The sequence below is a fragment of the Carlito syrichta genome, unplaced genomic scaffold (assembly GCF_000164805.1).
Source record: "Carlito syrichta isolate Samal-C Ts95f unplaced genomic scaffold, Tarsius_syrichta-2.0.1 Scaffold67773, whole genome shotgun sequence".
Classification (NCBI taxonomy): Eukaryota; Metazoa; Chordata; class Mammalia; order Primates; family Tarsiidae; genus Carlito; species Carlito syrichta.
In genome coordinates this window covers 282,427-308,692 of record NW_007011869.1, presented here as the reverse complement: position 1 = coordinate 308,692, position 26,266 = coordinate 282,427, and the positions used below count along the sequence as shown (strand labels likewise).

The 26,266-nt window shown below is 41.7% G+C and overlaps 1 protein-coding gene and 1 pseudogene across 7 annotated transcripts in view; one reads left to right on the top strand and one right to left on the bottom strand.

Annotated features, from left to right (window-relative positions):
* The window catches only part of SMC1A (structural maintenance of chromosomes 1A), a 64,063-nt gene extending 57,052 nt beyond the window's left edge, over positions 1-7,011 (top strand). For 3 of the 7 annotated variants that reach the window (XM_021709335.1, XM_008051924.2, XM_008051922.2), the window contains one exon: positions 6,833-7,011. In XM_021709335.1, coding sequence (XP_021565010.1) covers positions 6,833-6,872 — 40 coding nt within the window. In that variant the 3' untranslated portion in view covers positions 6,873-7,011. Of the gene's footprint in view, positions 1-2,255; positions 2,857-3,178; positions 3,197-4,941; positions 5,010-6,832 lie in introns of those variants that run through there. The other 4 variants (XR_002481533.1, XR_002481535.1, XM_021709325.1 and 1 more) reach the window with 4 other exon arrangements.
* Positions 7,012-12,056: 5,045 nt separating this feature from the next.
* The window catches only part of LOC110594947, a 26,241-nt pseudogene continuing 12,031 nt past the window's right edge, over positions 12,057-26,266 (bottom strand).

Here is a 26,266-nt window from a genome sequence, read left to right as displayed (position 1 = left end):
CCCGGCTAATTTTTTGATTTATTGTAGAGATGAGGTCTCGCCAAGTTGCCCAGGTGGGTCTCGAACCCGTGGGCTCAGACAATCCGCTCACCTCGGCCTCCCAAAGTGCTGGGATTACAGGCTGAGCCACTGAGCCTGGCCTTTTTTTTTTTTTTTTAAGTCAAGGTCTCACTCTGTCACCCAGGCTGGTATGCAGTGGCACACTCATGGCCACCACATCCTCAACTTTGCTGGGCTCAGGTGATCCTTCTGCCTCAACCTTCTCAGTAGCTGGAACCACAGGCATGCACCATCACCCCCAAGATGATTTTTTAATTTATTGCGGAGACGAGGTCTCGCCATGTTGCTCAGGCTGGTCTCAAACCCCTGAGCTCAGGGAATCCTCTCACCTCCGCCTCCCAGAGTGCTGGGATTACAGACACGAGCCACTGCACCTGGCCAATTTTTTTTTTCTTTTTGTAGAGACAAGGTCTCACTATATTGCCCAGACTGGTCTCAAACTCCTGGCCTCAAGTGATCCTTTCACCTCGGCCTCCCAAAATACTGGGATTACAGGCATGAACTGCCACAGCTGGCCTGGAAATCCTTAATGTTGGATGTTAGACTTCCTGAATTTATCTTTTGAATTTTTAAATTTGTTCTCTCCTATTTTCCAGAAATCTCTCCTTCCCTTTTTCCCCGTCTTCCTTCCTAACTTTGTTCCTCTCTTCCTTTCATTTTTGTTTACTTTCTGGGAGAAGATTTAACTTTATCTTTTGACCCTTCTATTGTACTTCTTTTCATGTGGCAGTCACATTTTAAATTTATAGGTGTTTACTCTTGTTCTCTTTTCCTTTCTTATTGCATCCTTATTCTCTTTTCCTTTCTTATTGTTCTTGTTTTATGGATGCACCATTATCTTGATTCTCTCTGAGAATAATAGAGAAATCTTTACATTTCCTTCTATTCTTTGAAATATCTGTTTCATTTGAGATTTTTTTTCCCCTTGTTTACTTATTTTGGTCTCTTTCTAAGTTGCAATTTTTTTTCCTCTCAAATGGCTGGTGATCCATGGTTGTTTGTTGATATTTAAGATAAAAATCTGATTGGAAGCTCTGTATGGAGGCAAGGCTAGGCAATTGGTAGTATCCCTTTAGAATGACTGGAGGAGAACTGACTGCTATGCTGCAGAGTCCTTGAATGCCATAATGCCAAGGTCTTTTCTCTGAGGTGGTTCAGTTTCCTAAGAGAAGAATCTTCTGGTTTTTGCCTAGTGAACAGATACCTGGCTGCTGTGAGTGGTACAAGGGAATAGGTAGACGGTTTGATATGCAGCCTTCCCGTTAAACTCCCTGTTTTCAGCCCCACATCTCACTCCCACCCTTCATCATACCTGGCATTGTCAAGACACAAGACACTCCGGGCTTCTGCAGAGAAAGATCAACTCCTTCCTCAGAGGCATCACCTCCATGCAGACTCCAGGCCATGGCTTCCTCCACCATGCTCCATCAGTCACCATTCCTCCATTTACTTGTTATCTTCCAGAAATTTGTTGAAATCGATCTCTTTTGTTGATGGACCTGCTCCCATTCTCTTCATCATTGTATTTTTATACTTTTTGTTCCTTTATGATCATTTCAGCAGGGTCTGAGGAGGGAGTGGAGATAAACGTGGTAAGTCCGTCATCTTGACCTAGAAATCTACTAGTCTACTTTTAACTGTTTGTTTTTTTGTTTCTCTGGTAATTATCTTCATATCTTTAAATAATTATAGCTTTTTCTATTTATCAACTTATTTATCACTTTTAGTCATGATCTATTTACTTCCTGCTATTTATACCACCCAAATGTCTTCTTTCCATGCCCCCAATATAGCCATGTCACTAATTATATATCCTCTATTTCTTACCTTTGTACCTTTAACTAATAGACTTATACTCCCTCTTTCTATCTTCTGTCATCTGTACTTTTATATTAACAAGGTTAATAATTGCATTCTGTTCTGTAACCATAATTAAGTCATCCATACTTTGCCAATACGTCATTCTAAAAGTCTGAGGTCAATAAAGTGTTTGTGCTATTATGATGATATAAATATTGTTCCACAAAATCCAATTAGTATACTAGGATTACACTGCTTTTCTTATACAGTTTTTTTTCCTGGAGTTTCTAATTGTCTTTCTTTTTTTCCTTGCATTGTCTGACTTTGTCACCTTCTTAAGTTATTCCACATTCTCAAGGAAAGCGAAAAATCATTTGAATCCCCTTTTTTCCCAGATACCTTCTTCCTGGAGCCCTCCGTCTTCCTGTTCCAATTTGGACTGATTGCTCTGTAGGCCTGCGGCACAGCTGTCATCCTTGGACGTCCCTTCATTACTCTTCTGGGTTGGACCCAATCTTTCTTGGACCCCATATCTTCCTCTTTCTTAGTTTATTCCCTTGTGGACACTGGTTTTCTGCAGCATCCATTCCACTCCTCCTCCACCATATGCAATTTGAGTGGGATTGACCCTACCACCACTCTAGGTATAGGTCCTTATTGGTATCTGAGTAATTTCACCCCATTAGCCACAATGATGATTGGTTCAGGGATGATCCAATCACAAATGAGGCTTAGAACTTTTGTTAAGCTTTTGAGGGAAGAGGTGACCTGTCTTCCTTTGGATGTGAACAAAGAAGCACGCAGCCTGGTTGCTGCTGTTGGCCATCTCGTGAACATGTGGGAGACCCACCTGAGGATGGAGCTGACAAATGGAGGAGGCAGAGCCAAGAGAATCATGAAGAAATTGAACCATATTCCTGATCATACCATGCCTGAAGTGTCCCTGCCTATGGACTCCTCAGTTAAGTGAGCCAATAAATTGCACTTACTGTTTAAGCCAGTTTGTGTTGGGTTTTCTATTGATGCCCTTGAAAACATTGTAATTTATGCTTTTGGCTTTTACCTTCTGGAAAGGGGATGAGTCATGTTTGGGTATATGAGGTATATTTGCATTATATTAGACAGAAGCTTTTTTTTTTTTTTTTTTGAATTGGAGTCTCACTCTGCCGCCCAGGCTGGAGTGCCGTGGCACACTCACGGCCACCACAGCTCAACCTGCTGGGCTCAGGTGATCCTTCCGCCTCAGCCTTCCAAGTAGCTAGAACTATAGGCACGTGTTACCATGCCCGGCTAAATTTTTTATTTTATTTTATTGTAGACATGAGGTCTCACCAAGTTGCCCAGTCTTGTCTCAAACCCATGGGCTCAGGCAGTCCTCTCACCTCAGCCTCCCAAAGTGCTGGGATTATAGGCATGAGCCACCACGCCTGGCTGCAGAAGCATTTTTCAAAGGGTAAGTATGGGAGGAAGAGTATATATGGATGATAGACTGCCAAAGGAGTGAACTCTAGTGCCCTCTAGCATCTAAATCCCCATCCTGTTTTGGGGGATTCCAGTCTACAGTTTTGGTGAGAGGCAGGGTCCCACTTTCTGGTACGGAAACTGATGATGGTCAGATACTTCCCTTGCCTGCCTGCCAGACATCAAGGACTGAATGCTCTCTCTGTTCATGGCTTTGAAATTGGAGTCAGCAAAGAAACCAGGAATATATAAAATTAACAGAAAGATGGTAGATTAGGGGAGTATGTTTGTTATGTGAAAAACTGACAAAACATCAATAAATAGAAAAAGACGGTAAACACAATAGAAAAACAGGCATAGGATAAGAAGAAAAATTTACAGAAGAGGAAACATTCAGAGATTTTCAACTCTCCTAATAATTAGAAAAATGAAAATTAAAATCACAGTGCGAAATCACTACAGGAATGGTACCATGTAGAAAGTCAGGTATTATCAAATACTGATGAGAATGTGAGGAAAAGGACAACCGTGAGTGTGAATGGAAATTGACGAAGACATTCCAGAGAGCAGTTTGGCAGTATCTCTTGGAATCAACTGTGTATACCCTACAGCCCAACCATCCCACTCCTGGACATATATTCCAGAGAAATTGAGGTTGCTTGTTGTACTTTTTGTGGTAGTGAAGAATTGGAAGTAGCCCAGGTGTCTTCACCATGGGACTGGATAAGCAAACTATTGTAATAAGCTAGATTTATATAGAGCCACATGGATAGGTCTTCAAAATGCAGTATTGAGTGAAAAAAGTAAGAAACAATGAGATTTATAGCATAATATTTGTGTAAACAACATTGTATATTTTCATAGCTATGCATATACCTAAATGAACATATGGAAGATGAACTGAAAGAATACACCCATGAATTTCACTAGAGAGGCTCACTAAGGCAGGCAGGAAAATGGAAGTAAGGATAGGGACTGATGGGGAAGAAAAATAATAAAACAAAAATAAAGTGCAAGAGAAGCCTTCAGTGAACTGGTGATTATAATTGCTGACTATGATTAACTCAGGCCTGAACTCAGGTATGAAGTCCACAACAAATCAAAACAGAGGTGAAGATGGTTAGTGCTCCTTTGCTGTCATGTGATGGTAGGAGCAGCCCCCTAACCAGGCTGTTCCTACAGTAGGATCTTAGCTGCAGTTCCTCCTGCCTAGCCTTCCTAGTTCCTTCTCCATGTTCTCAGCCTGATTCTCCAGACTTCTGTGTGCTACCTGATAACTTCCCAATAAATCCCTTTTCAGGTTAAGTAGAGTCTACTGTTACTTGCATCCAAGAATCCTTACTGATATATCATACATTTTGTTGGAGAACATCCTCAAGTAACTTCTTAAGCGAACTTTGGAGTTTTTGCATGTCTGAGCATGTAGTCATTATTTTATTTTCCTATTTCAATGATAGTTTGGCTTTGGAATTCTATGTTAGAAACAACTTTTCCTCTGAGGTTTGAAGGTATTGATTTTAGCCTGTAGTGTTGACTAGAAGTCAGATGCTAACATTCTCATTCCTTTGTTGATGACCTGTTTTTCCACTGCTGAAAGCTCACATTTTTCCCTCAACTTAGTGTTTTGAAATGTCACAATGATGTGCCTAGAAGTGTGCTCTTCCTTCGTCTGTTTTGCTGGGCACCTGGTAAGTGGGCCTCTGCTCTGAGAAATTGCTGTTTTTATTTATTTGCTAATTTTCTCTCCTTTATTTTCTTTGTTCTTTCTAAAACTCCGATTAGTTGGATATTGGGTCTCCTGGATGGTTGTCTTTGTTTCTTTTCTCACGTATTTTCCATGTCTATTTTTTGTTTTGTCTTGTTCTGTGTTCTGGTCATTTCCGGGTCTCACCTTGGCATCAGAGAGAGGTCATTTTTCAATTCCCCGCTTGTAGGCCAATTGCATTTCCTGTTCCAGCATAACACTTCCTATATCCATTTTCTTTCTGGAATATCACCAGCCTCACAGTGATGACTTGAGCTCCAAGGCCCACAAGAGACCATCACAGTAGTCAGCAGTACATATTACAGAGTGGATTGTTTTTAAAGTTAAATAACAACTTTTGTAGTGGGGCCAACAATCCAGTCTCGTTCCTTTTTACAGTGTTTCCTTTAACAAGAGTCAACAGCAATTCAAGCTGCATGTCTCCTGATGTGGTCCCAACAGAGTATCTTCTGTAAGCAAAGAAAGGTCTTAGAAAAAAATATGTGCACATTATCTCTCAAGAATGGGTTATAATTTTCAGTGACAATCAAGTCCAAACTCATGTTTAGGTTAAAAAATTGACTCAGTAGAAGCATAATACTGTTAAAGTATACACAGATTGTGTCACTACACAGAACATTTAGCATTTCAGTCATACTGGATAATATTTGCTGAATGCTTACTCTGTGCCTGGCATTCGAGTAACCTTCATTTCATAAGAAGGAAAATGCAGCTCCCAGGTGTCATTTGCCCAGGGTCACAGAGCTAGTAAATGGCAGACAGGAAATTGCACCAGGACTACCTAATTACAGTCAACCCATATAACTGCTACACAGGCCTGTCCTGGCTTCCACCAGCCACATTCAGGTTAATGATGATAGCATGATTTTCTCTAAGACCAGTGGGTGGATAACTGTGATGCTTTAGTCTAAGTAAAGAGCCCATTCTAGTAAGTTTGCTTCAGGGGTGAATTGGTATCCTTTTTCTGGAGTTTTTTTTTTTTTTTTTTTTGAGGTGGAGTCTCACTCTGTCGCCCGGACTGGAGTACAGTGGCCACTCCCGGCCACCGCAGCCTCGCCTGCTGGGCTCCGGTGATCCTTCTGCCTTAGCCTTCTGAGTACCCGGAATTACAGGCATGCGCTACCACGCCAGGCTGATTTTTTGATTTATTGTAGAGATGAAGTCTCGCTGCCCAGGCGGGTCTCGAACCCGCGGGCTCAGGCAATCCACTCACCTCAGCCTTCCAAAGGCGCGGGATTACAGGCTGAGCCACCGAGCCCGGCTTTTCTGGAGACTTTAAAACTATTACCAGCCTTTATTCTTTAGGATGTTTTTTATAGAAACCATAATACTTTATTTTTTAATGTTTATTTTTTATCAAAGGAATACACACATAAAGAAATAAAACATTTATCATCTATAAAATGGAAATAAATAAAACAATGGTAAAGGATGCCTTATAAAATTCAGCAATATACTGTCCCACTTCTTCCCACTGTACGTCCTGCTCCCTAGAGGCAACCACTTCCAACTCTTTTAGTTGTTGGCATTGACCATTCTCAAATCCCTTCTTCCTTGCCACCTCCCACTCAGAAGCTGAAGAACCAGATGCTTTCTTAGCCTTCCTTGCAACTAAGGATGGCTAGATGACCCAGCTATGACCAATGAGTTGTTTTCTGGGAGCCTTCTGGAAAAGTATTTGGTTTCCTAAGCAAAGAAACACACATAGCTAATGCTATCCCTTCCTTCTTTCTGCCTTGATTATAGGCATGCTACCTGGAGCTGTGATAGGCCATCTCGACCATGAGGGGATGAGTATGGAGATGAAGACAACACATTAAGGAAGAAAGAAAGAGCTCAATTTCTTGATGGCATCATCAAACAACTGAACCCATGCCTCACTTCCTGTCATTTGAAAACAATAAATTTAAAAAGTATGTGTTTAAGCCACTGTCAGTTGAGTTTTTATGTTAATTGTACCTTGAAAGAACTTTTAGTTGATGGGTCACCATGATTATTCATAATATGCTTATACTAGTTTCTTAACAATTCGAGACATTATCTCTTGAAGATAATTTACCTCTTTTCTATCCCCTCCACTCCTACCCCTACTTTCCCTCCCTTCATTATTCCAATTTGTTTATATTCAAATTCCTAGTAAACCGGTAGTCACTACAGAGCTAAAAAATTTACCTTATTTATATTTCTGGTTTTAATAATTGCTTGGGTTTTTTCCCATTTGAATCGTGCCTAGCATTAGTTTTTCCTGTGTGTTTCATCCATTTGTTCATAAATCTATTACCATATATTTTTATAAATGGTTAAACCTGTCAGTCCATTGATTTAAGAAGGCCACGATAAAAAGTTGATTGATTTGGAGCTCTGTGTAAGGGGCAGGGGGTTATCAGGTCTACTATTAGACTTCCCTTTAAGGTGACTGGATGGGGACCTGCACAATCAACTGGAAGACCTCTAAATTCAGAAAGTGGAGGCCTTTGCTCTGGGACTGTTTGACTTCTTTGGAGACCCCTCTGATATTTTGCTGGAGTATAGATGCTTGACTCTTGTGGTTTCTACCCATGGGCATCAGGGAGGTAAAGGAAAGGTGTGGGATATTGATTGTTCCAACATACACTTTTTTTTTTTTTGAGTTGGAGTCTCACTCGGTTTCCCAGACTGGAGTGCAGTGGCCGCTCCCAGCCACCGCAGCCTAGCCTGCTGGGCTCCAGTGATCCTTCCACCTCAGCCTTCCGAGTAGCTGGAATTACAGGCACGCGCTACCACACTCGGCTGATTTTTTTATTTATTGTAGAGATGAGGTTTCGTTGCCCAGGTGGGTCTCGAACCCGCGGGCTTAGGCAATCCACTCACCTCAGCCTCCCAAAGGCGCGGGATTACAGGCTGAGCCACCAAGCCCGGCTTCAACATATACTTTCAATTATCCCCAGTTTGGGGCTCTACATATCACTCCCATGGTCAGGATACCTTTTCTGCACCTCTCCAGGGTTTTGCAGAGTAGATCAGCTCTCTCCTGGTAAATGCCCTCCCACATGTGGACTATGCCCATGCCCTTTCCTGCCCTGCTTCCTCAGTTATTGCCTCTCCAGCCTCTTTCTGCTTACCAAAAAGTTATTAAACTCGCTCCCGCATTGATGGGAACTCTTCCAGTTTTCTTTGGAGTTTTGGTTGATACCCTTGATTCTTTTATTTTATGGAGTCTTAGGAGTTAAAGGAGACAAATGCATTCCACCTTTTTGAATGGAAGTTAGAATCTGAATTTTTAATCATCTGGATACACCAAGTCTGTAGACCACTTGTGAACCATTGGCAACAGAAAGGCCTGGGTTTGGGGATCTCATGGATTTGAGCTTGAATTATGACTCTCTGATTGCCTTACTCAACTTTACATCCATGGGCCTCAATTTTCTTCTCTATAAAATAATGTCCCAGGTAAAATCCAGTCCCAGGTAGAATAATCATGTCTACCTGATAGAGTTCTGGGAAGATTTCTTTAGATACTATATGTAAAGCAACCAGCACAGGGCTTGGTATATAGTAGGTGTCAAAAACAGGAGTGACTACTTTTTAATGGAAGCAAGTGGCAAATGTGATGGGAAAGATTTGAATCTGTTTTCAGAGGGCTTGGAATTCCAGGACTTACTCTTGTGGCAATGAGGAACCTTGGCAAGCTTGCGAACAAGGGAATGACCTGACCCCAAAGAATTTGTTGAATTGTTCCCTCAGTCTGGTCTGAAGAGGGAGCAAGAAGCCATTGGCCCAGCAGCTCTTGGGTTAAAATCCTTGTCTGCATCTGAGTTATTTGTAACCCGTTGTCATGGCAACAAGTTTGGCAAGCCAGCCAGTGCTGCAAGCTCCTGACAGTGCGGAGGGGAGGGCAGTGGGAGAAGAGGAAAGATTTGGAAGGGGGGTGGTCTGTGACCAGCACCTCACTTTCCTCTGATTTGTCTGAAGCTTTCAGCAGGAGATGAGAGTGAGCATTCGTGAGAGAGACTCACTGGACGTTGGAGACTCTCCTCCTCAATTTCCTGATATTTCAGATGTGAAAATAGGTCCAGAGAGGTCCAGCATCTGGCTCAAGGCCCCACAGCAAATCAGGATGGAGATAGGACTAGACTTTTTAAAAAAGAACTCAAAGTCGTTGAAATGAAGCACAGCAAACCTGGAGGAGACCTTTGAAAACATTTCATCCACCTCTCCACCAACACGCACACATATGTATTTTTGTTGTTCTTGTTCATGTGAGAAACCTGGGGTCCAGAGTGGTTCGGAACTGACTCAGTTTCACACAGAATTCCGGTGCTGACTTGAGATCAGAAGCCAGACGCCTCAGGCTTCCCAGGCCAGGGTACCTCCTGAGGAAGTGGCAGCCTAGGATTTACAGTGCAGAGAAGTCCCTTCTGCTGACTGCCAAGATAAGGCTTCCCAGGGTAAGACTGATTTGACTGCCTTGGCTTCTGACTGCTTTGGCCTTTGACCCCCTCAAACCCAACAGGCATGTGTTCAGTCACATTTTCTCTCCCCCTAAGCCCTTTTTCATCTGCATGTAAGTGTGTCTCTTGCCTGCGGCATAGCTGTTGCACAAACGGCAGCCCAGCCCCACCCCACTCTGGACCTACCACATGCTTGCGTGTCCATATTGCCCACAGGGCCAGGCACTTCTTGAACATTCCCATATGTAATTCACGCTTCCCAATTATCATTCTCTGTCTCCCAGTTTAGCAGGTGGAAGCCTAAAGGACCAGAGAAAGATAAAGTGACTGACCCAAAGTCACACCGTGAGTCAGCCTGAATCCCTCCTCCTCCTCCAGAAAGGTGCTTCTTCCCATTCTAATTCACACTGATTTCTCAGTTCTCAGAGTTTTTTCTGCACTTAGCTTTGTCTTAATCACCCCCTGAAACTTGTGCAATTTCCTCTGCACACTCTGCCTTATGTGCAGCCTAAACTCCTGGCTCCTTGTAGTTGATCCCTCTCTTTTCTGTCCGTCAAATCTACCTTCTCTCCTCAACCTCTGCCACTGTCCTGCTCCATCCTCAACACCCCTCACATGAATGACCCCAAATCTACTCCCTGTTTTCCTGGCCAACCATCTTCAACCTCATATTCTGCACACCAGCAGTGAGAGGGCATCGATGCAACAGTCAACAAATCCTTTCCTTCTGTGACACCCCATCCCCACAGGCTAAAGATCTGGTTCCTTATTTGGTAAATCAAGTCATTCACAGTTCTGACCCCTGCCAAACCTCTCAAGCCTCATCTCTTGCCACTCTTGGCCTCACACACTGTGCTCTGACCACTGAACTAACTATAAGTGCTTCCTAGGCTGTACTGGGCTTTTTCTTTTCTAGGTGTCTTTGCAATGACTTCTGCACGGAAGTCCCGTCCACACCGATTCCCCAAACCCAGTGAACTCAGCTGTTCAAGTGTCACTTCATCCATGCAACCCATCTTGATTCCCAAGTTGGATGGAATCCCGTCATCTAGGCTCCTACATCCCCCAGAGCTCCTTCTTCCCCTGTACGGAGCAGAACTGATGCCTGGGGCTCTCCAGCACCTGGATGGTCCCAGAGGAAGGATCAACGAATGTACATTGAATGAATCCAGGTGCATGAATGGTTGGATGACAAATGAAATTTGGGTTCAGCTCTGTGACTCGTACTCTAGCCCAAGAGGGCCCGCCACATGAAGTCACATGTTGCCTGGCGGTTTCCCCTGTCCCGGGGCGTGGTTTATCCGGAATGGGGCGTGGCTTGGGTCAGCCACGCAGCCCTAACCAGCCAGGTCTCTGAGCAGGGACGCATGGTGGAAGAGAAGGGGTGCTGATGAAACGGAGGTAGGTGATATTATTTCCCCTCCCCCTTATAGGTAAGGAAACAGGCACAGGGAGACTTAGGTTACTTACCAGAGTCACACAGCTAAGTACAAGTGTGCTGGGACCCTAACTTTGATCAACGCCAAGTCAGTTTTCACATTGTCCTGGCCCTTTGGCTGACAGGGTAGTTAATGGTGGAGTCGTGCCTCGAACCTGAGTCTTAGAAAAATAATTGTGAGAGAAGAAATTATATTTTGAACACGGTGACTTTGTGCAGTGGGTGGCCCGGAGGCCAGGCCAGACAGGGCATTTTCTATATATTAAAAAAAAGAAATTCCTAGGAACTCCTTAAATAAGTGTATATTTAACTTTTTCTGATGCTAAAATAAAATTTATTAAATACATTTAAATGTCTTTGGGGGCAAGGGAAGTGGGAGTAGAGTGTGGGACTACGGGGGAATAAATAAAATGAACACACAAAAGGAATCAAGAGAGGAGCCTTGAATGAACTAATGATGACCCTCATCCCCCAGAAGTAATACATGGTCATTGATGAAAATTTAGGGAAAAGACATCCTACCATCCAAACACAATTAATATTAACATCTTAGTGCATGTAGGTTTTTTTCTAGGGCTAAAAAAAGTGTGGGAACATACTGTATTTTCAATTATATACTGCCATTTTCATGTAAACATTTCCCATTAAAATTAGTTATAAACATCATTTATATGGCTGCAAAATATTTTTCTGAGTGGAGATACTTGCAGAATTCTTTACTGTGTGGGCTTTGGCATTTCTTTTTATTATTTTTCTTGCTTTTAGATTTATTTGGCCAGGTTGTAGGTTTGATTTTCTCAGTGTCTTCTTTTGAGAGAGAGCATAAAGAGAGATTGTTGTTTGAGAAACATAAGCAAAGCAGGGTAGACTTTGGGAAAACAGTAGTATTTGAGGGGAACTTTGCAGTATGTAATACATGCATAGGATAAAAGTCTTAAAAAGACATGAAAAGGTATACAGTGAAAACTAAGTCTCTTTCTCACCCCTCAACCTCAGTTCCTCAGATAACTGGAGATCACCTCTATTATCACTTCATTGTAGGGTCTTTATGCGAATATTCTTTTTTTTTGTATTTTTTTAAAGATAAAACAAGTCAAATTTATTAGAGTTGTCCACAGTCAGCAATGGTGATCTTCTTGCTGGTCTTGCCATTCTTGGACCCAAAGCCCTCCATGGCTTGTACAGCATTCATGCCCTCTTTCACCTTGCCAAAAACCACATGCTTGCCATCCAACCATTCAGTCTTAGTAGTACAGATGAAAAACTGGGAACTGTTTGTGTTGGGTCCAGCATTTGCCATGGACAAGATGACGGGACCTGTATGCTTCAAGATGAAGTTCTCATCATCAAATTTCTCCCCATAGATGGATTTGCCGCCAGTGCCATTGTGGCGTGTAAAGTCACCACCCTGGCACATAAACCCTGGAATAATTCTGTGAAAGCAGAAACCCTTATAACCGAATTCTTTCTCTCCAGTGCTCAGAGCACGAAAGTTTTCTGCTCTTTGGAACTTTGTCTGCAAACCGCTTGAAGGAGACGCGGGCCCAAGGGCTCACCGTCGACGGCGATGTCGAAGAACATGGTGGGTTGACCATGGCTGATGGGAAAAGGCTCAAGGCGGCGGTATCTGCAAAGCCTGTATTTTTTTTTTTAGCTGGAGTCTCACTCTGTCACCCAGGCTGGAGTACAATGGCACACTCACGGCCACTGCAGCCTCAAGCTGCTGGGCTCAGGTGATCCTTCTACCTCAGCCTTCCAAGTAGCTGGAACTACAGGCACTTGCCACCACACACGGCTAATTTTTTTGATTTATTGTAGAGATGGGGGGTCTCACTAAGTTGCCCGGGCTGGTCTTGAACCCCTGGACTCAAGCAATCCTCTTGCCTCGGCCTCCCAAAGTACTGGGATTGCAGTCTTGAGCCACCGTGCCCTGCCTGTGTGGAGATTCTAAGGCTATACAGGATGTGTGTGTGTGTGAAGCTATGTTTTTGTTCTTTTAAGCAGCTTTATTGAGATATAATTCATTTACCATACAATTCACTCCCTTAAAGTGTAGAATTCAATGGCTTTTAGTATATCCATGGAATTGTGCAATGATTACCATAATCAAATTTGGAATATTTTTATTATCCCAAAAAGAAACCCTGTACCTCTTACTGTCACCTCCCAGTGTCCTCGTTCCCCCATCCTCAGGCAACCACTAATCTACTTTCTGTCTCTAGATTTGCCTATTCTGAACATTTCATATAAATGGAATATATAAAATGTGGCCTTCTGCAACTTATTAGCATAATGTTTTCAAGTTCAATACATCTTGTAGCATATATCAATATTTCCATTTCTTTCTTTTTTGAGTCGAGGTCTCTCTCTGTCGCCCAGGCTGCAGTACAGTGGCATGCTTACAGTCACCGCAGCCTTGACCTGCTGGGCTCAGGCGATCCTTCTGCCTCAGCCTTCCAAGTAGCTGGAACTACAGGCACGCACTACCACACTCAGCTAATTTTTTTATTTTTTTGCAGAGACAAGGTCTCACCAAGTTGCCCAGGCTGGTCTCAAACCCCTGGACTCAGGCAACCCTCTCACCTCGGCCTCCCAAAGTGCTGGGATTACAGGCATGAGTCACCATGCCTAGCCCCATTTCTTTTTTAAAAATACATATATATATAGACTTTATTTTTCTGAGCAGCAAGGTTTACACAAAAATTGAGTGGAAAGTACAAAGAGTTCCCATAAACCCCACACTCTAGTTTCCTCTATTAGTAACATCTTACATTAGTGTGGTACCTTTGTTATAATTGACGAGCCAATATTGATACATTATTATTAACTAAGGTTCATAGTCTACATTAGGGTTCACTCTTGGTGTTGTACATTCTATGGGTTTTGACAAGTGTATAATGACATATATCTACCATTACAGTATCATACAGAGTAGTTTCACTGCTCTACCTATTCACCTCTTTCTCCCTCCCTAGAACCCTTGGCAACCACTGACCTTTTTCTTCACTATAGTTTTGCCTTTTCCAGAGTGTCATATAGTTGAAATCATATAGTGTGTAGCCTTTTCAGATTGACTTTCTTCACTTAGCAGTATGCATGTAAGGTTCCTCCATGTCTTTTCATGTCTTGATATTTTTTGTTGTTGAATAATATTCCACTGTATAGATGTACCATAGTGTGTTTACTCACTCACCTACTAAAGGACATCTTGGCTGCTTCTAAGTTTTAGCAATTATGAAAAAAACTGCTATAAACACTCATGTGCAGGTTTCTGTGTGGACATAAGTTTTCAAGTTATTTGGGTAAATACCACAAAGCACAATTGCTGGATCATATGGTAAGAGAGTATGTTTATCTTTGTAAGAAACTATTCCAAAATGGTTGTACCATTTTGCATTCCCACCAGCAATGAATGAGAATTCCTGTTGCTCCACATCCTTGTCAGCGTTTGGTGCTGTTAGTGTCTTGGGTTTTAGACATTCTAATGAGTGTGTTGGTATTCCGTTGCTATTTTAATTCGCAGTTCCTTAATGACAAGTGATGTTGAGTATCCTTTCATATGCTTCTTTGCCATCTGTTCAAAACTTTTTTCCTGTTTTTAAATTGTACTAGTTGCTTTCTTATTGTTGAGCTTTAAGAGTTTTTTTGTATCTGTTAAATACCAGTTCTTTAACAAATATGTGTTTTGCAGATATTTTTCGCTATTCTGTGGCTTGTCTTTTCATTCTCTTAAAAGTATCTTCAGGGCAGGCTCAGTGGCTCAGCCTGTAATCCCAGCACTTTGGGAGGCTGAGGTGAGTAGAATGCCTGAGCCCGTGTGGGCGAGACCAGTCTGGGAAACTTGGCGAGACCTCTTTTCTACAATTAAAAAAAAAAATTGGCCCGATGTGGTAGCGCGCACCTGTAGTTCTGGCTACTTGGAAGGCTGAGGCAGAAGGATCGCCAGAGCTCAGCGGGTCAATGCTGAGGTGCCCATGAGTGTGCCACTGCACTCCAGCCTGGGCGACAGAGTGAGATTCCAACTCAAAAAAAAAAATTGTCTTCAGTCTGGGCGTGGTGGCTCATGCTTGTAATCCCAGCACTTGGGAGGCACAGGTGGGAGGATTCCTTGAGCCCAGGAGTTCAAGACCACCCTGGGCAACATTGAGAGACCTTGTCTCTACAGAAATTCAAAAAATTAACTGAGTATGGTGGCGCATGCGCCTGTAGTCCCAGCTACTTGGGAGGCTGACTCAGGAGGACCACCTGAGCACAGGAGGTTAAGGCTGAAGTGAACCACGATCATGCCACTGCACTCCAGCCTGGGTAACAGTGAGACCCTGATCCCAAAAAAAAGTGGCTTCAGCAGAGCAACATGTTTTTATTTTAATGAAGTCCAGCTTGTCAATTTTTTCTTCCATGCATTGTGTTTTTGGTGCCAAAACCAAGGCCACTTGTATTTTCTCCTATATTACCCTCTGGGAATTTTATAGTTTTACACATTACACTTTAGGCCTATGATCCATTTTGAGTTAATGTTTGTGAAGGGTATAAGGTCTGTGTATAGAAAAATGTTTTTGCATGTGAATGCCCAGTTGTAGCCTGGGCATGGTGGCTCACGCCTGTAATTCCAGCACTTTGGGTGGCCGAAGTGAGATGACTGCCTGAGCCCACGGGTTGGAGACCAGCCTGGGCAACTTGGTGAGACCTCATCTCTACAATAAATCAAAAAATTAGCCGGACATGGTGGCGCATGCCTGTAGTTTCAGCTACTTGGAAGGCTGAGGTGGAAGGATCACCTGAGCCCAGTAGGTTGAGACTGTGGTGGCCGTGAGTGTGCCACTGCACTCCAGCCTGGGCGGCAGAGTGAGACTCTAACTCAAAAAATAAAATAAAATAAAATAGAATGTCCAGTTATTCCAGCACCTTTTGTTGAAAAGACTATCCTTTCTCCATTGAATTGCCTTTGCTTCTTTGTTAAAGATCATTTGGTTCTAGTTGTGTGTATCTATTTCTGAGCTCTCTGTTCTTTCATTGATCTAATTGTCTGTTCTTTCACCAATACCACACTCTCTTGATAACTGTACTCTCTTGACAGCTGTAAGTCTTGAAGTTAGGTAGTGTCAATCTTCCACCTTTGTTTTTCCTCCTTCAATATTGTATTGGTTATTCTGGGTCCTTGGCCTTTCCAGGTAAAATTTAGAATCCATTTGTTGATATCCAACAAATAACTTAGTGAGATTTTGTTGAAGCTATAGATCAAGTTGGCCAGAACTGACATCTTCATAACATTGAGTCTTCCCATCTATATACAAGGAGTAGCTCTCCTTTATTTACATTTTCTTTGATTTTCTTCATCAGAGTTTTGTAGTTTTCCTCATATAGATATTGTACATATTTTGTTAAATGTATACCGAAGTATTCATTTTTTGGTGCTAATGTGATATTGTATATTTTATTTTGAATTCCAACTGTTCATTGCTGGCATATAAGAAAGCTCTTGACTTTTGCATATTAACCTTATATCCTGGCGAGGGGGATTGGCACTTGAGAGAGACTGCTAGGGGAGAGAGGGGCATACCTCATCAACAAGGGTACCTGCATGATCAATGTTTATATACCTAACCCTGAATTGTACCCCACATCTTTATAATAAAAATTTAAAAAAGAAAAAATTAAAATAAAAAAACCTTGTATCCTGCAACCTTTCCATAACTGCTTATTAGTTCCCAGTTTTTTGTTTATTCTTTGGGACTCAACATAGACAATCATGTTATCTGCAAACAGAGATCGTTTTATTTCTTCCATCCCAATTGGTATACCTTTTATTTCCTTTTCTTGTCTTGTTGCATTAGCTAGGATTTCCAGTATGATGTTGAAGAGGAGAGGTAAGAGCAGACATCATTGCCTTGTTCTCGATCTTGGTGGGAAGACTTCTAGTTTCTCACCAGTGAATATACTAACTGTGGGCTTTTTCTAGATGTTCTTTAGCTATATTTTTAAAATTAGACTTTTAAAAAATTATTTTGACAATTTCAGACTTACAGTAAAGTTCCAAGAATCGTACAAAGAACTGCTGTATACTCTTCGCCTAGATTACTCAAATGTTAACATTCTGCCACATTTTTTTATCCTTCTGTTTCTTCCTCTGTCTCATATATGTATATATTTTATATATAATATGTATATTTATTTTTTTCCCTGAGTCAATTGTTATTCAGGTTCAGACATAATGCTTTTTTTACTCCTAAATATATCAATATGTATTCCCTAAAACAAGGAATTGTCTTACATAAACAGTCATTATCAAAAATCAGGAAATTCATGTTGATACAATGCTATTATATATAGAATCTACAAACCTTATTCAGAACTCAAGTATCCTCAACAATAACATTTATAACAAAAAATCTTCTGAATAATGTGCATTTTGGTTGTTAACATCTCTTTAGCCTGCTTCAATACGAGAGAGTTCTTCAGACTTTCTCTGTGTTTCCTGAAACTGACATTTTTGGAGTGCAGGCTAGTTATTTTTAGACTGTCCCTCAATTTTAGTTTGTTTCCTCATGATTCGACCCAGGTTATGCATCTTGGTAGGAGTATCACAGAAGTGATGCTGTGTTCTTTTCAGTACATCATATTAGGAGGTATACAATGTCTAACTGTCCCATTAATGGTGATGAAAACTTGGACCACTTGATTAAGGTAGTGTCCACCAGGTTTCTACACTGTAAAGTTACTGTAATTAATAAGTATGTTGTGAAGAGATGCACTGTTTATGTAAATATACTTTTACTCAAACTTTCACCCACCGGTTTTAGCATTCATTGATGATTCTAACCTGAAACAATAATTATGACTGGGGTTGCCAAATGGTGATTTTCAAATTCCATCATTCTTTCCACATATCTGAGTTGGCTTTCCAGTGTATACGAGCACTTTCTCTTCTTCTACATTCTCATGGGCTCATGATTGGCCATTTTACTCAGTGGGTTATAACACCTTAATATCATTCTTTATTTTGCTGTGCAAATGCGCTATACTTGATCAGTAGGAAGCCCTCCAAGTTCCTGTGTCCTTTAACAGATCTTCATCTCTCTTTGAACAGTTTCTTGTTTAGTGACACCACAAGATGCTCCTGGCCCATCTTATACTTTCCCTGCCCCAGCCCTGGTATCAACTGTTTTCCCAAGGAGCCCTGATTCTTTTTTACTAGAGAATGGCATTTAGAAACCAAGATTTGGGCACTAGGTGTTAACAGCTGTACTTTAAGAGCTTGCTTTTTTCTTTGGAAAAAAAGCTGAAGCCACACTATTGATAACCAAATGTTCATTGCTGGAGGTGTTGGGAGATAGGTAATATGTACCTGTAAAAGTTTCTGAAAGCAATTTGCACCATGGATGTGGTACCATGAGATTCAGGGAAGGAGAATTGGAGGTGATTGACACTGAAGCTAAACTGGAACAGTTGAAAAAATAGTAACAGCCTATAACTTCCATTTAGTGAGAATTTACTGTATGCCAGTGTGCTGGGAGCTTTACAAACATCTTCTCTGATCCTTACAGTAATTCTAGAAGGTGGAGTGAGGTTGACTGACTGGTTAGTAATAACTGAAACAGGATAAGAACCCAGACAGGGAGGAAAATAGTGGAAGAGGCCATTGAAGAGGGTAAATGGCATATCTCCAGGTTTTGAAGAAAGCATTCTGGTGTAATAGGTTAGGAATTTGAAGACTGAGGCTCTAATCCCAGCTCTGCCACTCACTGATTGTGAAATCTGGAGTGGCCAGTGGCTTCTTTGAATTTTAGTTTCATTGCTTGGCTACCTCGCAGAGTTGTTAAGCAAATCAAAGTAAATAATGACTCCAAAAGCAGATTTCCAAGCCACTAGGTGCTATACAAATGGAAGTGGTTGCTATTTACCTGGCCTTATGAGCCGGAGTTCTCTTCCACCAGAGACCACAATTCTTTTAGAAATGCAATTGATTTAGCTTACAAAAGTACCCCAAGGACCTGTGTTCCTTCTTTTCCCCATGTGCCAGGGGATTTCTGGAATATTCCTTTGGCAAATTTTGAGTTAACCATACTACCAAACCTGCCATACATTCATTTTTTAGTAACTGTGATGGGTAGCCTCTGGTATGACTCCCAATGATCCTGATTCTTGGTATTTACACCCTTGTGTAATCCTCTCTCCCTTGAGAATGGGCTGGTCTAGGGACTTGCTTCTAACTGATAAAACGTGTCAAAGGTGATGGGATTTCACTTGATGATTAGCTACATAGGACTGTGACTTCTATTTTGTTAGGCTGATTCTCTCCCTTGTTGGCTTTGATACAGCAAGTTGGGGAAGTAGACCAGCATTCAGCCCAAAACTGATGGAAATGAGTCCTTCCTCTGTCAAGCTTTTATATGAGACTCCAGCCCTGACTGACATCTTGATTGCAGTTTTGTGAGAGACCCTGAAGCAGAGGGATCCAGTTAAGCTATGCTTAGATTCCTGACTCATAGAAGCTATGAGATAAATAAATGTCGTTGTTTTAAGTCACTAAATTTGTGGCCACTTGTTACTCAGCAATAGATAATACAGTAACTATCGTTTATATAAGCTCCTCTAATCATGTCCTCTCCTGTATTTCCTACAATTCTGCATTTTACCTCCCTTGAGCCAACCTTGAACTGCCTCACTTATTCCAAAACCTTTCTACCGTACCCTCTGGAAACCTCACTCTAGAGTTAAGAAACTTATCTATAGGCTATACCATATTTGAATAAACCAAGAGATATACCTGGTTCTTGGATGGGCAGACTCAATATTTGTAAAAATGTCTGGACTCTCCAAATTAATGTATACATTTAATGCAACTCAAATAATTTTAAATTGACATTACATTTCTAAATTGTATCCTTTAAAAAGACTAAACATCCAGGAATAACCAGAAAATTCTGAAGACAAATAATGAGTAATGAGTACCAGCCAGTCTTAGCACTTACTGCAAGACATTTTAGGCTATTAGATTTAAAACACAGTGATACTGGTTCAAGACTGATAACTAGATCACTGAAACACAGTAGATAGTCAAAAAAAAACATTGTCTATGGAAAATGTAGTAACTGGAAGATGATATTTTAATTCATTGGTGAAAAGACGGATTTTTAAATAAATGGTGTTGGGATAATTGGCTTGTGATTTGGTAAAAATAAAGTTGGAGGTCTATCTCATTCCTTATACCCAAGTAAATTTCAGGTGTATTAAAAATATAGATGTCCAAAACTCACCCATATAATTGCCAAAAAATGGAAAACCCCAAAGTCCATCAGCAGATGAATGCATAAAAAAATTATGGTACAGCCACACAGTGGAGGACTACTCAGCAATAAAAAGGAATGGACTCCATACATGCAACGCCTGAGATGAATCTCAAAATCAGATGCTGAGTGAATGAAGCCAGACAAAAAAGAACATATGCTATATAATTCCAGTCGCATAGTTCAAGAGCAGATAAAACTAATCTATGGTAATAAAAATCAGAACAATGACACTTATGGAAGATGGTTGATGTTGAAGGGTCATTAGGATGATGGAAATGCTATGTATCTTGACAGAGATGTGGATGATATGGGTTTATGCTTTTATTGAAACTAAACTTTTCACTTAAGATCTGAGCATTTCATTGCATGTAAATTATATATCAATAAAAAACTATTATTACTATTATTAGTCATAATGTGACTCATAAAATATTAGAAGAAAATATGAATATATTATATATATTATTATATATAGTATAGTCTAGAGTGGGGAAGAGCTTTCTCGTGTGACACAAATCCCAGAGACTATGAAGGAAAAGAGAGGTGACGTTTTCAGTTCATTTTGTTTTATTTTATTGTATTGAATGGGTAAAACATTTACATGATGTGGTAGGCTAAATAATGATCTCTCAGTGATGTCCACATTCTAATCCCCAGAACCTGTAAATATGTACCTTGCATGGTGTCTTAGTTCATTCAGCTGCTATAACAAAATACCTTAGACTAAGTGATTTATACATAACAGAATTTATTGCTCACAGTTCTGGAGGCTGGGAAGTCCAAGATCAAGATTCAGTGTCTGGTGAGGGCCTGTTCTTCATAGATCTTGCTGCAACCTTACATGGTAGATGGGCAACAAGGGGCTAACAAACTTCCTCAGGCCATTTTTATAAAGACACTAATCTTATTCATGAGGATGGAGCTTCCCAAAGACTACCATCACCTTGGAAGTTAGGTTTTTTTGGGGCGGTTTTTTTGAGTTGGAGTCTCACTCTGTCGCCCAGACTGGAGTGCAGTGGCCACTCCCAGCCACCGCAGCCTCAACCTGCTGGGCTCCGGCGATCCTTCCGCCTCAGCCTTCCGAGTAGCTGGAACTACAGGCGTGCGCTACCACGCCCAGCTAATTTTTTTTGGATTTTTTGTAGAGATGAGGTCTCGCCAAGTTGCCCAGGCAGGTCTCGAACCTGCGGGCTCAGGCAATCCACTCACCTCAGCCTCCCAAAGCGCTGGGATTACAGGCTGAGCCACCGAGCCCGGCTTGGATCATTCTTTTATTTTTATTATTTTGCCCTCTCTGTCTCAAACATGGGTGGAGCTGTTCTAATCACAAGTGTACTTATAAGTGAAAGAGGAAAGGAGGAGAGAGACTCAGAGTGACAACAGATGCAGAGATCAGAGAGGGAGAGATACGAAGATGCTGCATTGTTATGGCTTTGAAGATGGAAGAGGAGGCCATGAGCCAAGGAATGCAGGTGGCCTCTAGAAGCTGGAGAAGGTAAGGAAATAGATTCTCCCCTAGAGCTTCCAGAAGAAAAGCAGCCTTTGCTTTTAGCCCTGTATGACCCATTTCAGACCGACCACTTCTGACCTCTAAAACTGTAAGAGAAGAGATTTGTGTTATTTTAAGCCAATAAGTTTTTTGTAATTTTTTATAGACGCAATAGGAAACTAGTCAGGCACGGTGGCATGTGCCTGTAGTCCCAGATCTAGCTACTTAGGAGGCTGAGGTCGTGAGAATCATTTGAGATCAGGAGTTCGAGGTTACAGTGCTCTATGGTCACGCTTGTGAAGAGCCACTGCACTCCAGCCTGGGCAACATAGTAAATCCCCATCTCTTAAACAAAGTTTATATAAAAAGGTATGCAATGAGAATTATCACTTGCACAACTACCTAGTCCCACTTGAGCCTTCTATAGGTAATCATTTTTATTAAACTTTTGCTCACTTATCCATTGTTTCCCTGTGCAAATACAAGCAAATATAAATATTTAATCCTATCCTTTCCTTTCTTACACAAAGGGCAACATTATATATATATACATATACATTTTTCTACCCTTCACTTTTTTCCAATTAACAATACAAGGATAGATAAATTTAACAGCATAAAAAAATACATTTCTGTTTAGTAAATGACATAAATAAAGTCAAAGGATAAACTTACAAAAGTATTTGTATGTAATCCACAATAAAAATGAATAACTGATTGTTCATTAATAGGGAACTGCGTAAGTAAAGTATGTTGCATTCATGAACTGATGTCAAATGTATGGTATTAAGTAAAGAAGGCACTAGCCAAACAATATGTGTAGGGCAAACCTATTTTTAAAAGTAAAATTATTACTATTAGCATAAGAAAGTATATGGACAAATACTAGACAACACACTTTTAATAACAGTTATCTGCAGGTACATGAGATTGTGAAGAACTTTTCACTTTCTATATTAAATATTATGTAATGTCCAAGTTTTTAACATGTATGTATCACTTTCATTAGAAAAAAATGAAGACATATGCTCAATATTCTAACCCTGATATCATTTACTAGCCACGGTTCTTGATTGCAAATGGTGCATCGTGTCAGCAATGACTCTGGTTAACTGTAGCAGAAAATAAAATAACTGGAATCAGAAAGCATCAGAGTCATTTACTGTTTGCTGAGTTTCCCAGTCTTCTTGTAGGTAGATGGAACCATGTGACTAGTTCTGGCCAATGCATTAGGCATTTAAAATCTGGAGGCTGAGGCGAGTGAATTGCTTGAGCCGACAAGTTCGAGATCAGCCCAGGCAACTTGGCAAGACCTCATCTCTACAATAAATTAAAAATTAGCCGGGCGTGGTGGCGCACGCCTGTCGTTCTGGCTTCTTGGAAGGCTAAGGCAGAAGGAACACTGGAGCATAGCAGGTCGACGCTAGGTGGCCCTGAGAGTGCCACTGCACTGCAGCCTGGGCGATGGAGTGAGACTCCAAAAAACAAAAAATAAAAGAACTGGAGCTCAGTCCTTCCGCTCTCTCTTCCTTTGCTGTGGCAACCATGGAGGCCCAGGTGCTCGATGAGACAGCCACAGGATGGTGGAGTTTCCCATTATCCTGGTTCCCTTAGTTATTTCTTGGAAGGGAGCTGTTCTGAAAAGCCACTAGACCTGCAGTAGATTTTGCATAAGCAAGAAAGAAACTTATGTGTGTTAAATCATTGAGATTTGCGTTTTTAAAAATATTATCAAAGTGTAAGACAACCTATCCTGACTAAGAGAAAAGGGTGTCAGGTAACCCAGGGAATCCATGAGAGACTTGGAGAACCAGGCAGAGTGAGGAACCAAGGATGGTATGACATGACACAACTAAGATTTGACTGCAGGAGTGGTCTGATAGGATTAATACTGTCACCCCCGTTGCCAACTGAACACTTGCCACTACATATCTGGACCCTGCCATCCCTGGATTTGAATCTATCAGATTCTTAGCTGTATAGCAACTGCCTTGAAAATAAATCACTAAACAACCCTGCACACTTTTGTGTCACTCCCTCAACATTCAAAGTTCCAGTCGGGATCGTGTGATTGGTCATACTGAGACCACATGCTTTTGAAATAGCTAGAAGTATGTGCCCTCCTTCCCACAATCCAATATCAGTAGTGCATGGGCTTGGGGGCTACCTCTATACCTGTTTTGGGAATCCTTCCAAATGAGAAGAGTGTTTGAATGCTAAGTATCTAAAATGCCAGTGTCCACTCCAATCGACAACTCCTTCACTGACCAATCTTTCACCATCTCTACTTAACTGAAACGTGCCTCCTCCCTAAAAAGGAAATTCGTCCAATATGCCATTCTCTAGCTAATAATGTGCTCAACTCATATTCCTTGTTGTCTTTCCATCACAGCCCCAGCTCTGGGTGAATATAATGCTCTACCTTCCTTATGTCAGTCCTGGGCTCATACAATTGCTTGACTTTTCTTTTTCTTTCTTTTTTTTTTTTTTGAGTTGGAGTCTCACTCTGTTGCCCAGACTGGAGTGCAGTGGCCGCTCCCGGCCACCACAGCCTCTACCTGCTGGGCTCCGGCAATCCTTCCGCCTTAGCCTTCCGAGCAGCTGGAATTACAGGCATGCGCTACCACGTCCGGCTGATTTTTTTATTTATTGTAGAGACAAGATCTTACCATGTTGCCCAGCTGGTCTTGAATCCAGGGGCTCAGGCAAACCTCTCACCTCGGCCTCCCAAAGTGCTGGGATTACAGGCTGAGCCATGGAGCCTGGTCACTAATTTTTTAAGAAAGGGAAAATAAGAACAAGTGCGGTGGCTCACGCCTGTAATCCTAAATTTTGGGAGGCTAAGGAGGGAAGATTACTTGACCCCAGGAATTTGAGACCAGCCCAGGCAATATAGTGAGACCCTCATCTATTAAAAAAAAAAAGAAAGGAAAAATAAATGTTGGCAAAGATGTGGATAAATTGAAACCTTTGTACATTGCTTGTGTGAATTTAAAATGATGAAACCACTGTGGAAAACAGTTTGGCATTTCCTTTAAAAAGATAAACATAGAGTTACCATATTACCTAGCAATTTCACTCTTAGGAATATACTTTAAGGAATTGGAAACAAGTATTCAAACAAATATGTGTATGTGAATGTTCACAGCAGCACCGTTGACAATAGCTAAAAGGTGGGAACAACCCAAATGTCCATCAACTGATTAATGGATAAACAAAATGTGATATATCCAAGTTAAACAGAATTCTATTTAACCATAAAAGGGAGTGAATTGCCAAGCTCCAGAGTTAAAAAAAAAACATTTTTTAAAAAGAATGAAGTACTGATACATGTTATAACGCGGATGAATCTTGAAAACATAATGCTGGCTGGGTGCAATGGCTGAAGCCTGTAATCCCAGCACTTTGGGAGGCCAAGGTGAGGGGATTGCCTGAGCCCACAGGTTCGAGACCAGCCTGGGCAACTTGGCAAGACCTCATCTCTACAATAAATTAAAAAATTAGCTGAGTGTGGTAGCACGCACCTGTAGATCCGGCTACTTGGAAGGCTGAGGCAGCAGGATTGCCAGAGCCCAGCAGGTCAACATTGGGGTAGCTTGAGTGTGCCACTTTACTCCAGCCTGGGATACGGAGTGAGACTCCAACTGGAAGGAAGGAAGAAAGAAAGAAAGAAAGGAAAACATAATGCTAAGCAAAAGAAGCTAGATGTAACAAGTCACATAGTATATGATCCCTCTTATGAAATATCCAGGTGGGGTGTGGTGGCTCACTCCTGTAATCCCAGCACTTTGGGAGGCCGAGGCGAGAGATCTGCTTGAGCCCAGGAGTTTGAGACCAGCTTGGTCAACACAGGGAGACCCTGTTTCTACAAAAAAATACCGATGTGGATTTTTTAGGTCAGTCTGGTCTTCAAGAGTGTCAGCTCAATGGGTCAGCCAGCCAACCCCTGAGAAGGTCGTGGAGGGCTGGTAAGCCTAGCCCCGCAAGTGTCAGCTCTAATGGGCTGGCAAGCCAAGCCCTGAGTGTTGTGATTGGGGGAGCTGGCAAGCCTAGCCCCCAGGGTGTTGGCTCTAACAGGTTGGCAAGCCAAGTTCTGAGAGTATTGCTGGTTTGGTGGGCTGGCAGGCCTAGCCCCCTGGGTGCCTCAGCTTCGGAGTCTTGCCTTCCTCCGGCAGCTCTCCTGGTTGGGCTGACTCTGTCGGCTGGCAAGCCAGCCTCTGGGGTGCACGGCTTTTTGACTCCGACAATCTTCTGCAGCTCTTCAGGTCACAGCTTTTCAGGGTCGAGGTTCTTGTCTCATGTCCAGGCAGAATGAGGGACACGGATGGCCGGAAAGTGAGAAAGCAGGATTTATTGAGGACAGAAAAGCTCCCACAGTGGGAGGGAGCCCAAAGGGGTTGCCCATTTGTGTCCAACCTGGCACTTATATAGCCCTAAGTCCAAGTTGATTGGCTAGCACTAGCTGTGTGAGGTGTTGCTGTTCTGATTGGTTGCTTTTCTTTTTTCTTTTTTTGAGTTGGAGTCTCGCTCTGT